Source organism: Piliocolobus tephrosceles, chromosome Y (genome assembly GCF_002776525.5).
Source record: "Piliocolobus tephrosceles isolate RC106 chromosome Y, ASM277652v3, whole genome shotgun sequence".
Lineage (NCBI taxonomy): Eukaryota > Metazoa > Chordata > Mammalia > Primates > Cercopithecidae > Piliocolobus > Piliocolobus tephrosceles.
The window spans coordinates 1,437,350-1,449,687 of NC_045456.1; the positions used below are offsets into that span (position 1 = coordinate 1,437,350).

The 12,338-nt window shown below is 41.7% G+C and overlaps 1 protein-coding gene across 2 annotated transcripts in view; it reads right to left on the minus strand.

The window, feature by feature from the left end:
* PHEX (phosphate regulating endopeptidase homolog X-linked) overlaps positions 1-12,338 on the minus strand; it is a 227,905-nt gene that overhangs the window by 210,741 nt on the left and 4,826 nt on the right. For both annotated transcript variants that reach the window (XM_026451889.2, XM_026451888.2), the window contains exons 2-3: positions 10,897-10,965; positions 4,003-4,164 (exon numbers count right to left, since the gene is read on the minus strand). In XM_026451889.2, the coding sequence (XP_026307674.1) occupies positions 4,003-4,164; positions 10,897-10,965 (231 nt within the window). The remainder of the gene's footprint in view (positions 1-4,002; positions 4,165-10,896; positions 10,966-12,338) is intronic.

Genomic DNA, 12,338 nt, shown 5'->3' on the forward strand with positions numbered 1-12,338 from the left:
TATTTTTAGTAGAGACAAGGTTTTACCATGTTGGCCAGGCTGGTCTTAAACTCCTGACCTGAAGGTGATCCACCTGCCTTGTGTGATCCCAAAGTGCTGGAATTACAGGCATTAGCCACCACGCTCAGCCTGTTCTAGTATTTCTTACCTTTATTATTAACTATCTAAGAAATCCAAAGAAGCTACCAAGGAGCTATCAACTAATTAGGCAGTTCTAATTGAATCCAATACATACATTCAAAGCTTTACTTTATACTAGGCATCAGGGACTGGCAAACTGTCTATAAAAGTCAAACAGTAAATATTTTAGGGTTTTTGGGCCATCCAGTTTCCATGGCAACTATTCGGTTGTGCCACTGGAGGGCAAAAGCAGCCATTGATAATGCACAAGTGAATGGATGTGGCTGTGTTCCAATGAAACTTCCAGGCAGTGGACTGGATTTTGTCTACTGGACATGGTTTGCTGACTTCTACTTTATACCACAGAAAGCAGTTGATGGGAAAAAGTTATCCTTTAAAACATCGAAAAAAAAAAAAAAAAAAGAAATATAAAGACCCAGAAACAAACTTTTCTTTTTTTTTTGAGACAGAGTTCAGAGTTTCACTCTTGTTGCCCAGGCTGGAGCGCAATGGCACGATCTCGGCTCACTGCAATCTCTGCCTCCCAGTTCAAGCGATTCGCCTGCCTCAGCCTTCTGAGTAGCTGGGATTACAGGCACCACCACACCCGGCTAATTTTTTAATTTTTAGTAGAGCCTGGGTTTTGATATGTTAGCCATGGCTGGTCTTGAACTCCTGACCTCAGGTGATCCACCCGCCTCGGCCTCCCAAAGTACTGGGATTACAGGCATGAGCCACCGTGCCCAGCTGAAATAAACTTTCTAAAAGGCAATTTGGCTATATGCATCAAAAATGAAATCTAGAGTACTCTTTCAACCCAGTAATTCCATTTCTGGGAATTTATCCTAAGGATACATTTAGATCATTTAGATAAGGACATAAAGATGTGTACACAAGGATGTTTATTACAGTGTTATTTATAATAAGAAAAATTGACCAGGTGCGGTGGCTCACACCTGTAATCCCAGCACTTTGGGAGGCTGAGGCAGGCCAATCACTTGAGGTCAGGAGTTCGAGACTAGCCTGACCAATATGGTGAAACCCCATCTCTACTAAAAATACAAAAATTAGCCAGGCATGGTGGCAAGTGCCTGTAATCCCAGCTACGCAGAAGGCTGAGGCAGGAGAATCGCTTGTTTGAACCCAGGAGGCTGAGGTTGCAGTGAGCCGAGATAGTGCCATTGCACTCCAGCCTGGGTGACAAGAGCAAGCAACCAAGAAAGCAAGAAAGAAAAGGTATCTACTGACATAATCTATGTCTATGAGGAATGCATAGTTTCTGAAAATAAGTTAGAGTAGTATGCATAATATCAGCTAATTTTAAAAATATATAGGTGTGCATATGAAGTTATGCATATGGACCCACACGTACAATAAAACCTGGAAAGAAATATCCCCAACTGCTTTATTAGCAGTTATTTCTTATGATGGATTTATGAGCGACCTTTCTTCTAATTTTTGCTCTCTTTTTATTTCTTCAATGGAGCTGGGAAATAAAATTTTTGATTTTTAAAAGGAAGCTAGCAAATACAAAAACTCTGTGCTACACGTATGTTTATTGCGGCACTATTCACAATAGCAAAGACTTGGAATCAACCCAAATGTCCATCTGTGACAGACTGGATTAAGAAAATGTGGCACATATACACCATGGAATACTATGCAGCTATAAAAAAGGATGAGTTCGTGTCCTTTGTAGGGACATGGATGCAGCTGGAAACCATCATTCTTAGCAAACTATCACAAGAACAGGAAACCAAACACCGCATGTTCTCACTCATAGGTGGGAACTGAACAATGGGATCACTTGGACTCGGGAAGGGGAACATCACACACCGGGGCCTATCATGGGGGGGGGGGGGAGGGTTTGCATTGGGAGTTATACCTGATATAAATGACGAATTGATGGGTGCTGACGAGTTGATGGGTGCAGCACACCAACATGGCACAAGTATACATATGTAACAAACCTGCACGTTATGCACATGTACCCTAGAACTTAAAGTACAATAAAAAAATAAAAAAAAACCCTGTGCTAAACAATTTACTCGCATTTCTATTGATTTTGAAGGAGCCTATAGACAGTACCCTCCTCAAACAAAGCATATTGATATACTGATTTTAACTTTTATGTTAAAATTCCAGACACCCCTGAAAAGTTATTTATCGTTAACCACTTCATGTCCTGAAGATAGAAATCTTTGGGTTATAACTAATGCAAAAGGAGCATATGTCTGGAAATCTTGTAGTTTTCTTATCCTTCAGTAATGTTTCCGCACGCACGACTGTGCGTGTGTGTGTGTGTACATGTGTGTGTACACATCTGTCTATTGAGTAAGAAATGCAAGATAAGGTAAATAGGAAATGGACAAGAATGGTAAATCAAAGACCAACATGAATTAATGTCCTACAGGGAAATAAGTATTAGTAAACTCACTCCTCAAGGTCTTATTTATGATTTTATAGTATGAGAATCTTCCTTTGGGTTTAGGAGAAAACCCTGACATCCTTGTAAATTCTCATTTATAATTTACCAAGACTGAATTTGGGTCTCCTAATAGAAAATATTAAATCCATGTGATTTATATCTAGTTGTGAAATTTAAGCACATTTTTCCTCATAATTGACAATAGGTATCTATTTATTTTGCCAAGAGTTTTACTTATTGTAAAATGATACATATTTAATTTTCTTTTTTTTTTTGAGACGGAGTCTCGCTCTGTCACCCAGGCTGGAGTGCAGTGGCCGGATCTCAGCTCACTGCAAGCTCCGTCTCCCGGGTTCACGCCATTCTCCTGCCTCAGCCTCCGGAGTAGCTGGGACTACAGGCGCCCGCCATCTCGCCCGGCTAGTTTTTTTTTTGTATTTTAGTAGAGACGGGGTTTCACCGTGTTAGCCAGGATGGTCTCGATCTCCTGACCTTGTGATCCGCCCATCTCGGCCTCCCAAAGTGCTGGGATTACAGGCTTGAGCCACCGCGCCCGGCCATATTTAATTTTCAAGTATTTAAAATCTTGGGGAAATGTAAATGGGAAGGGAAAATGATTTTTGTAACTTCTCAGGAGTTCTTTGTAGGTGTTACTGAATGCAAGTTACATGGTGTAACTCACAGTTGTCAAAAAGAGCCAAAAAAAAAAAATACTATTTTTGCCTTCTCAAAACAATTACCTTATCCGGCTTTGAAATCTTCCTACTTCCCTCCTGAAGTGGCCTTCTCCAATAACTTAGCATAAAAATTAGATCCAATGCTAACAGAATATCCTCCAATAATAGACATTTCCAACTTTGGTTGGGGGCGGGGGGATTTCTTTGAGCACGTATGTATGTTTGTGTGCATGCACGTGTGAGTATGTGTGTGTGAGCCTGTCATTGCTAGAGTGGCCATGGGAGAAAAGTGAATCTCCCTAGAGCCAACTTAGAAGTTAACAGGAACAATATGACAACCACAGGGTCATCCAGAGTTCTCAAAAGTGATGTCAAAAGATGATGAGGTGTTAAGTACATTTTGTAAGCCATGAAAATCCAGGACACAATCAGCAAGAAATGAAGTTTGCTCTGAATACGACAGACAGACAAATGAGTATATTGATACAATTTTCATTAACTATTCCTTTGCTTGCAATCTCAATCGAATGCTCTTTATCCTTCAGCAGAATTTACTATTATCAAACGTGAACATAACCACCTACATTTGTCTTATGTTGAGATCTGGGAGATCAAAATTCTGCAAACTTTCTTTTCAACCTTTCATTTAAAAAATCCTTGGAAATGAATTTAGCGTAGTTAAAAAGTGAGAAGTCATGCTTCAAATCCCAAACTATGTTTTTCCTGTCAAATATTGTTCTCTGTAAAGTGTATCACCAAACCCCAGTAGAAACTTACCCTTCAACTTGAGGTCAACATTATGTCTCAGCCAAGGATAAACCCCATAGCTTGGCATATCTTCGGGAATTGGATTATCGCTTATCCAGCCATCACAAGCGAACCGGAAGAAATTATCACAAGGATCCACAGACAGATTTACTTTACTTAAGATAGCGGCAGCTATTTAGAAAGAAAATCATAGGATTAATGATAAGCACTGAATGTTGTGTACTGTTCTTTTCCAAATTAAACAACGATTTCATATCAACCAGTTTCCAAGCCTTGGCATTTGTATTTCCCCTTAAAAAAAACTCTCTGAATCTACCTCACTATATGAAATGACTACATTCAAAGTGAATGGACAGGCCGGGCGCAGTGGCTCACGTCTGTAATCCCAGCACTTTGGGAGGCCGAGGCAGGTGGACCACCTGACATCGGGAGTTTGAGATCAGTCTGGCCAACATGGTGAAATCCCATCTCTACTAAAAATACAAAAATTAGCCAGATACAGTGGTGCATGCCTGTAATCCCAGCTACTCGGAGGCTGAGGCAGGAGAACTGCTTAAACTCAGGAGGCAGAGTTTGCAGTGAGCCAAGATCGCACCACTGCAGTCCAGCCTGGGGTGACAAAGTGAAACGGTCTCTCAAAAAAAAAAAAAAAAAAAAAAAAAGTGAATGGATAAAAGTTTGGTGGTATTATCATTACTGGCTTTTGCAGGATCATCCCTAACATCTGTGGGGTATGGGACAGGAATACAAATAGAGTGTGTGGTCAATTATTTGCAAAGATAACTGACTCTTTCTTCTATCCTGCTTGTCCTTCTGCAAAGTGACCTTGCTGTTCTTCCCATCAAGTGGTAGAGTCTATTTCCCCTGCCTTGAATTTGGACTGACCTTGTCACTTGCTTTGACCAACAGAATTGACAGAAGTAACTTCCTGTGAGTTTCAAAGCTAAGCCTTAAGAGGCCTTGCACCTTCCATATTAACTCCCTTTGAATGGAGCCCTTTAGCTGCCCTTTGAAGCAGCCTCCTGGAGGACAAGAGGCTACATAGAGAAGAACCAAGCCAGCACAACTGCCAGACGTTGACTGTGGCCATCATTCACCTTCCAGTCCAGGCGCCCCTCTAGCTGAATGCAGCTGCACAAATGAGCCTAGGCAAAAATCAGCAGAGAAACCATCCACCAAACCCACAGAATCATGAGAAATAGCAAATGATTTTTGTTCCAGGCCTCTATGCTTTGGGTGGTTTGCCTCACAGTGAAGGCTAATGGAAACAGAAGTCCATATGTCATCTATCTAAACATTTAAAAATTATATTTACAATATACTTTCAAATTCTTGAGCTCCTTGATATTCAGTGTAGCTCTCAGAGAAATAAAGCCCCAGAAGAGACCCACACAGATCCTGGAAGGGAGCTTGGGGCCATCGGGCAGGGAATTGTGGGGGGTAGAAGGAAAGGGCTGCCTACTTGGCTCCACAGACGCCTTGATTGGAGGAGAGGCATGGCCAGAGGAGGGCCAAAGTAGGGTGTCCTAAATGAGGGACCCAGGTCTAGCGGTAGAACTGAGTATGTGTATAAGTTAACAGAAAGACACAATAGACTGATCTACCATTTTTTTTCCTCTTTCATAAGCCCATACACAATTACATATAGAAGACAGCCCATAGGTAGGAGATGTGTGCATAAATACGTAACCATGAGCTTTAAAAGAAAACCCTTCATTACAAAATGAGAAGTTTCCAAAATTCCCAATATTGAACTCCAACGCCCTTCCAACTGCCATACAATTGCTGGCTACCCCTCTAGCACAAAGATATGTACCAACTGACTTTTTAAAAACTAGCCAATATTTTAATGACATTGGAAAGATGACATTCTGGGCAATTTTCATACTTTAAATAATGCCAGAATATATTTTTGTTTGAAGTAATGAAAACCCAATGAGATTTCAGCTAAATATGAATGAACTGCCCCAAAAAAGTATAATCTGTGTAAATTTAGATACATATCTTACAGTTTGCTTACATGTGTGGTTCCTTCAGGTTTAAAAATAAGGCTAGATATTTCTCCAGCCTAGATTTTCTATAAAAATTTCAAACAGCCTTTTGTCTTCAATGAAGTGAATAATATAAAAACATTCTAATTTCTATAGGCCCTCAAAATCCCCACCATTTTCAAACCTCCCCCAATAACACAAAAGAAAAAAAGAAAAAAAAAAAAAAAAAAACTAGCGAAAAATTGGTTTAGAGGCCAAACACTGTGGCTCATGCCAGTAATCCCAGCATTTTGGGAGTCTGAGGTGGGCAGATCGCTTGAGCCCAGGAGTTGGAGACCAACCTGGGCAACATGGCAAAACTCCGTCTCTACAAAAAAAAAAAAAAAAAAAAAAAAAAAGACTCAGAAGTTTGATAAATTTCAAATTGGCTTAACATTTTCATGCTTCAGAACTAGCATCAGTTGTCTCTAATTACATTTTTACTTACTGCTACTATTTTATCATTAATATTTAACGTGCAAATATGCTAGGACATAACAAAATCTTTCTTTTGGTTGGTATTTATACATATATATTTATATATACACTTACTGTATGCAGCCACAGAATGAATCTGCTATGTGACACCTCAGAGACATGGATCACACATCTCAGTCCCACACAACATTTACAGTTACACAGAGGAGCCCTCACATGCATTTTTATCCACATAAGTACACTGTTTTCCGGCCTCCTTCTCAAATTTTCCCTGCCCCCAACCCTCAAATGTATCCTCTCCATCTCGCCAGTATTCTTGCAGGTACCTAGAAAAACTGCAAGGTCAGCTCTGACCTTGGCCCTGATACAAAAGTTGGGGAATACATCACTCACATTGAATTTGGAAAGAAGCCTGCTGAGTGAGAAAACTCTAGCTTCAGCCTCCCAATCCATCATTCACAACTCACAGCGGGGCACAGGGCTGCACTTTCTGCAGGGGAACTGTGACTTCAAATTGCAGGGGACCATAGTTGTCAAGACACCGAAACGCATTTCCTCCTACTCAGCTCCATGGAGAAAACCCAGAGTCTTGTTTTAATAAAAGAAATATGATGATGAAGGAAATCTGTGAAAGCTCAGGCTGCGTACTCTTCCAAGTCATTGTATATAAGGTTAATTGTCACACAGTCTCCAGCTGGTGTTTATGTGGTAGAGGTGGAGGCATCCTAAATACCAGCCTCTGTTTTTAGATTTACTCAAGGATGAAGGGAGACAGTAGTAATAATAAAAATTAACAATAATAAAATCACCAATATTGAGTATTTCCTTTTTGCCAGGAACTATGCTAAGCCCTTTTTAAGCAATATGATATCATGGCAAACTCTAGAGCCAGACCACTTGTGTTTGAATGAGAGAAACACCATGCAGTAGCTAAGACACCTTAGGCAGGTGATTTAACCTGCGTCTTAGTTTCCTCACCTGAAAATGGGGATAATAACAGCACCCCCATAGAATCATTATGCAAATTAAATGTATGTAAAGTGGTTAGAATAGTGTTGGACACATTACCATATAAATGCAGGATGCCCGGTAAAGTTTGAATTTCTGATAAACAACCACCTTTTAGAATAAGTGTGTACCAAATATTCCATGGGACATACACCAAAAAATGTAGTCATTGTATATCTGCAGTTCAAATTTCACTGAGCATCCTGTATGTATGTATGTATGTATTTAGCTAAATCTGGGAACTATAATTCTACAATCACTTATCTGAAACTCTTGAGGCTAGATATGTTTCAGAGCTCATAGATTTTTCAGATTTTAGAAAAAAAAATACATTGCATATAACCACCAATCATGTAATACTTCAGCAATGGCTGGAGTGGCAGGCCTGAAGCAAGTGCATTAATATTTCCATAGGGAAACATATGCATATTCTTATAAGTAGGATAAATGAAATCTGAAGCAGCCTCACATGAGTTAAGATCCAATTTTGCCATCAAAGGAATTGAGATCAGGCCCCCATCTTGCCAACTGAGGGTTACAATATTTTCTGGGTTTGGGGTTAAGAATTAGCATTGTGAACCTAGATTACCGCTACTACCATTATTATTTCCTTTTTCTTTTTTTAATTTTTTGGGTTTTTTTGAGACGGAGTCTCACTATGTTGTCCAGGCTGAACTGCAGCCTCCCCCTAAGGGCTGAAGTGCAGATTCAACCTGCAATCTCGACTCACTGCAACCTCCACCTCCCAGGTTCAAGTGATTCTCCTGCCTCGGCCTCCCAGGTAGCGGGGGTTACATGCGTGTGCCACCATGCCTGGCTAATTTTTGTATTTTTAGTAGACAAGGGGTTTCACCATGTTGGCCATACTGGTCTTGAATTCCTGGCCTGAAGTCATCTGTCTGCCTCGGCATCCCAAAGTGCTGGGGTGGCAGGCGTGAGCCACCGGGCCCAGTCTATTATTATTTTCTTTTATTCTCACAACTAGTGTAAGTAAAAACTGTTATTCCCATTTCACACGTGGTGAGACTGAGGCTTAGGGTGGCTATATATTTAGCCCAGGATCATGTGGCCTGTAAATAGCTAGATCATGCTTCACACCCAGTCAGTCTGTCTGCCCTTATCTGTGATCATGAGCATGCACGCCCTTTCCTTGTGTCTTTGCACTCTTCATACAGCTCTTGTTTTGAAAGAGGGATTAAAATAAGAGGACACAGAGAAGAGGAGAGTTAAGGAGAGGAGGCATCTCAGAAATGGTTGGCACCTGCTCAGAAATGGTCCAGAAGGCGACCAAACACTCTAGTCTTCTGAACTTTCAGCATGCACGCCCACACACACAGCCTCTTGTTTAAGGCCCTGGCTTGGCCGCAATTCTCCTGTCATGTGTACTCAACAGCTGTTCTGCAGACCCCTGGGCACACTGAGGCTCATGCTACACTAGAGAGAACTGTGTCTTTGGTGAGCCTTTCACTACAGAAACAGCAAAATCAATATATGTTTTTTCAACATTAGAAAGCCATTCGCCAATGTGAAAATTAAAAACAGGACAGCAAGGCAAAACACACTAGCTGGCAGGAGGCAACATCTCTGAATGTCAGTCTGTAAGTTTTACACTTGTATTATTATGATGTATAATACACAACTAAAACTCACAAAATAAGTGGCCTTCCATACAAAAAAAGTGTTCTAAACTCAAGTTGAAAATTTATGAGCTCAAAAATTCCCATTTCACACATCTGCAAGAACCCTACCACAGTCAAAGCACCAGGTGACATAAACTCTAAAACCTGTCCTGATAGTTCTGCCTGCTCCCTCACCCTACTCCATGACATCCTCTCGCCACTGGAGAAAACCCCAGGTCAACTACTCAAGCCTGGAGCAGGAAAGGGCCTGGGAGTTCCCAGATCGTTCCAGGGCCGAGAAGAGTTGCCTGGCATGGCCCCATATCGCCAAGGAAAAGATGGAAAGGAGCCAGACATGGACACGAAGTCCAGTTCTGCTACTAACTCAGGATGAGACCCTGGGCAGTTATTTAGCCTCCAGAAGCCTCCATTTCCTCATCTGGAAGTGAGGATGGTGATAGCACCAACTTCCACGGGGATCTTTTGAAGGTTTTATGAGATGGTGCCCGTAAGTCACTCAACACACAGCCTGGTTAAAACAGATACAGTGATCATTTAGGAATGGAACAAAAAAAGAACTCTACTAACATAATTATCTAAGCCACTACCTTTGTATAAGGTCTCAGAGTTTACAAACTCTTTCACCTAAGTGTTTCCCATCTCAACAACCACCACTGCCCAACCATCACCAAAAATCTAAGCATCACCCACAATTGTCTGCTTTTGTTCGCAGCCCAAATCGAATCCTTCAATAGGCCCTCTACCTCCTAATCTTTCCCCCATTCTCCCTCTCCATCTCTTGAATTCAAGACAGTATTGCCTCTCACCTGGCATACGGAAATAAACCTACCTGAGTCACCTTCTTCTAATCTTGTTCCCTATGGTCTCTTCTCCATCAAGAAAGACTCCCTCTAATGGAGCCCTCCACCGAGACATCTTTTGAAATGCTCATAAGATGCACTCTCTTTCATAAAAGCCTCCAGAGGCTTTTGAGTGTACTTAAGGAAAGCCCAAACTCACTGGCACCTTAAGAGAAGTTTGACTTGCAACATGTGACACAAAAAAGGATCCCAGCCAGGCACAGTGGCTCTCGTCTGTAATCCTAGCACTTTGGGAGGCCAAGGCGGGTGGATCACTTGAGGTCAGGAGTTCGAGACCAGCGTGGCCAACATGGTGAAACTCTGTCTCTACTACAAATACAAAAATTAGCCGGTGTGGTGGTGGGCACCTGTAATCCCAGCTACTAGGGAGGCTGAGGCAGGAGAATTGCTTGAGCCCAGGAGGTGGAGGATGCAGTGAGCTGAGGTCGCGCTAGCCTGGGTGACAGAGCAAGACTCCGTCTCAGTTTTAAAAAAAAGAAAAAAAGGATTCCCACTGGCAATGGAAGCATGGATTTATTTACAAAGGAGCCTTGCTTGGAGGCAGGCAAGTCAGACCCACAGACCAGAAAATATGCAACTGCTTAAGCTAAAGAGGAATCTATAGCCAGCGGAGCCATAGGAAGACCAATGTTCTCTGCCTGTGGGTCTTAAGAGAGGCCATTCAGCCTTCCAAGCCCCTTTCCTGATTCCCTTGCAACAACGCTTAGAATACCACAGCTGTTTTTTGCAAGGAAAAAGAAAACAGGAAACCTAAGATCCACTATTTCGCACCAAAACTTGAAAATAAACTTAAAATTTCTTCAAAATTGCATTTCGTACTTGGTAAACCTCAAGCAAACAGAATACTAAAAATACCACCTGTCTTCTCTTCCACTTCCCAAGGTACCATAATTATAACTTGACACAGGATGGAAAACTGTGACTTACCAGCTTCGATGCACTCTGGCTTCAGGCAGTACTCCTGTTTAGCTTGGAGACTTAAGAGACCTTGACTCACTGAAAAAACAGACCAAAATAAATGGCTGACTCGTAGCAGACCACCATCTGGTAAACCACCCTCGGAAACATATGCAACACATTTGATATCAGTTCATCCTTCTCAGTGTTGACACGGTATTCCAAAACCCAGTTGGTTCAATGTCACGAAACCAGACTCTAGTTGCTAGCTACATAACCTTGGTAAGACTCTTGGTTGCTTTGAAACTCAGTTCTCTCATATGTAAGATAAGTGAGTATAACTAGACCAGAGCTCCTAAGAGTGTGGTCTCTAGAGCAGCAGCAGCTGCTGCTGCTGCTGCACCTGGGAGCTTGTTAGAAAGTCACTCCAGATCTTGACTCAGAAAACCTGGGGGTGGCGCCCAGCCAGCTGCAGTTTAACAAGCCCCCCAGGTGATTCCAATACATGCTCAACTATGAGCACCACTGGGCGAGATACTCTCTAAAGTCGTTTCAACCTCCAATTATCAGTGGTTTAAGTCTCATACTTTCACTCTATTGGTTATAACTCCATGCCCATGTTCAAGATGGGAAAATTGAAACTTAAACTATGTCATTTGGAGGCAATCAGAGTGGAAATAGAAAGCTAGCATGTATGGCTTTTAGAGTTCTGGATCTTATCTAAACCATCCATACAGATATGGACCAAAAAAGGGGTAGGAGTAAAGAATATACTGAACATATCTCAATCACCTATTAGTAGCAACAGTCATTTTCCGCCTGCCCTGAACCCCACAAACCCTCCGCCCACCAGGCCCAGCTTAGCTACCAGACATTTGCAACTCTGTGGAACAAGCTTCCAGCTAGTTCCTCCTTTCCCCGCTTCCAAAAAAAAAAAAAAAAAAAAAAAGTCTGAAATTGAAATGGCTTTTCACCAATGGCTTAATGTCCCCATCTGGCTGGCAACATTATCTAAATAGGTTTCTGCAGAAGTACAGAAGGGTGCCCATTTGTCAACCCCAGGTAGCACCTGGGCATTAGCAGATGTGTTTAAGATTTCAAAAATATTTGTGGTAGCTGAGGAAATTCTGGGGAATTCATTCTTGCTGTGCTCTGTGAGCAGAAACAATGAATCATTTGGAGATGTGGCCATGGGGAGAGCGATGGTGGGAGGTGAATGGGGACCAAGGCCCTCTGTGGCAGGATCAGAAAGCTCGGCTGTACCTATATTTCTGCTAGAGATGGAAGACCTATAGATTACTAGCCAGTGTGGCAAGTTTTTGTAAATGGAGCCTTCTTTTCCTCTGTTCTTTTTTCTGCTGCCATCCTCCAAGCAGCCTCTTTGCATTGTGTTACATTATAGATTCAAGAAAACTGCCTAGGGAACATCTCAGTCCTATTTTTTTTTTTTTTTTTTTTTTTTTTTTTTTTTT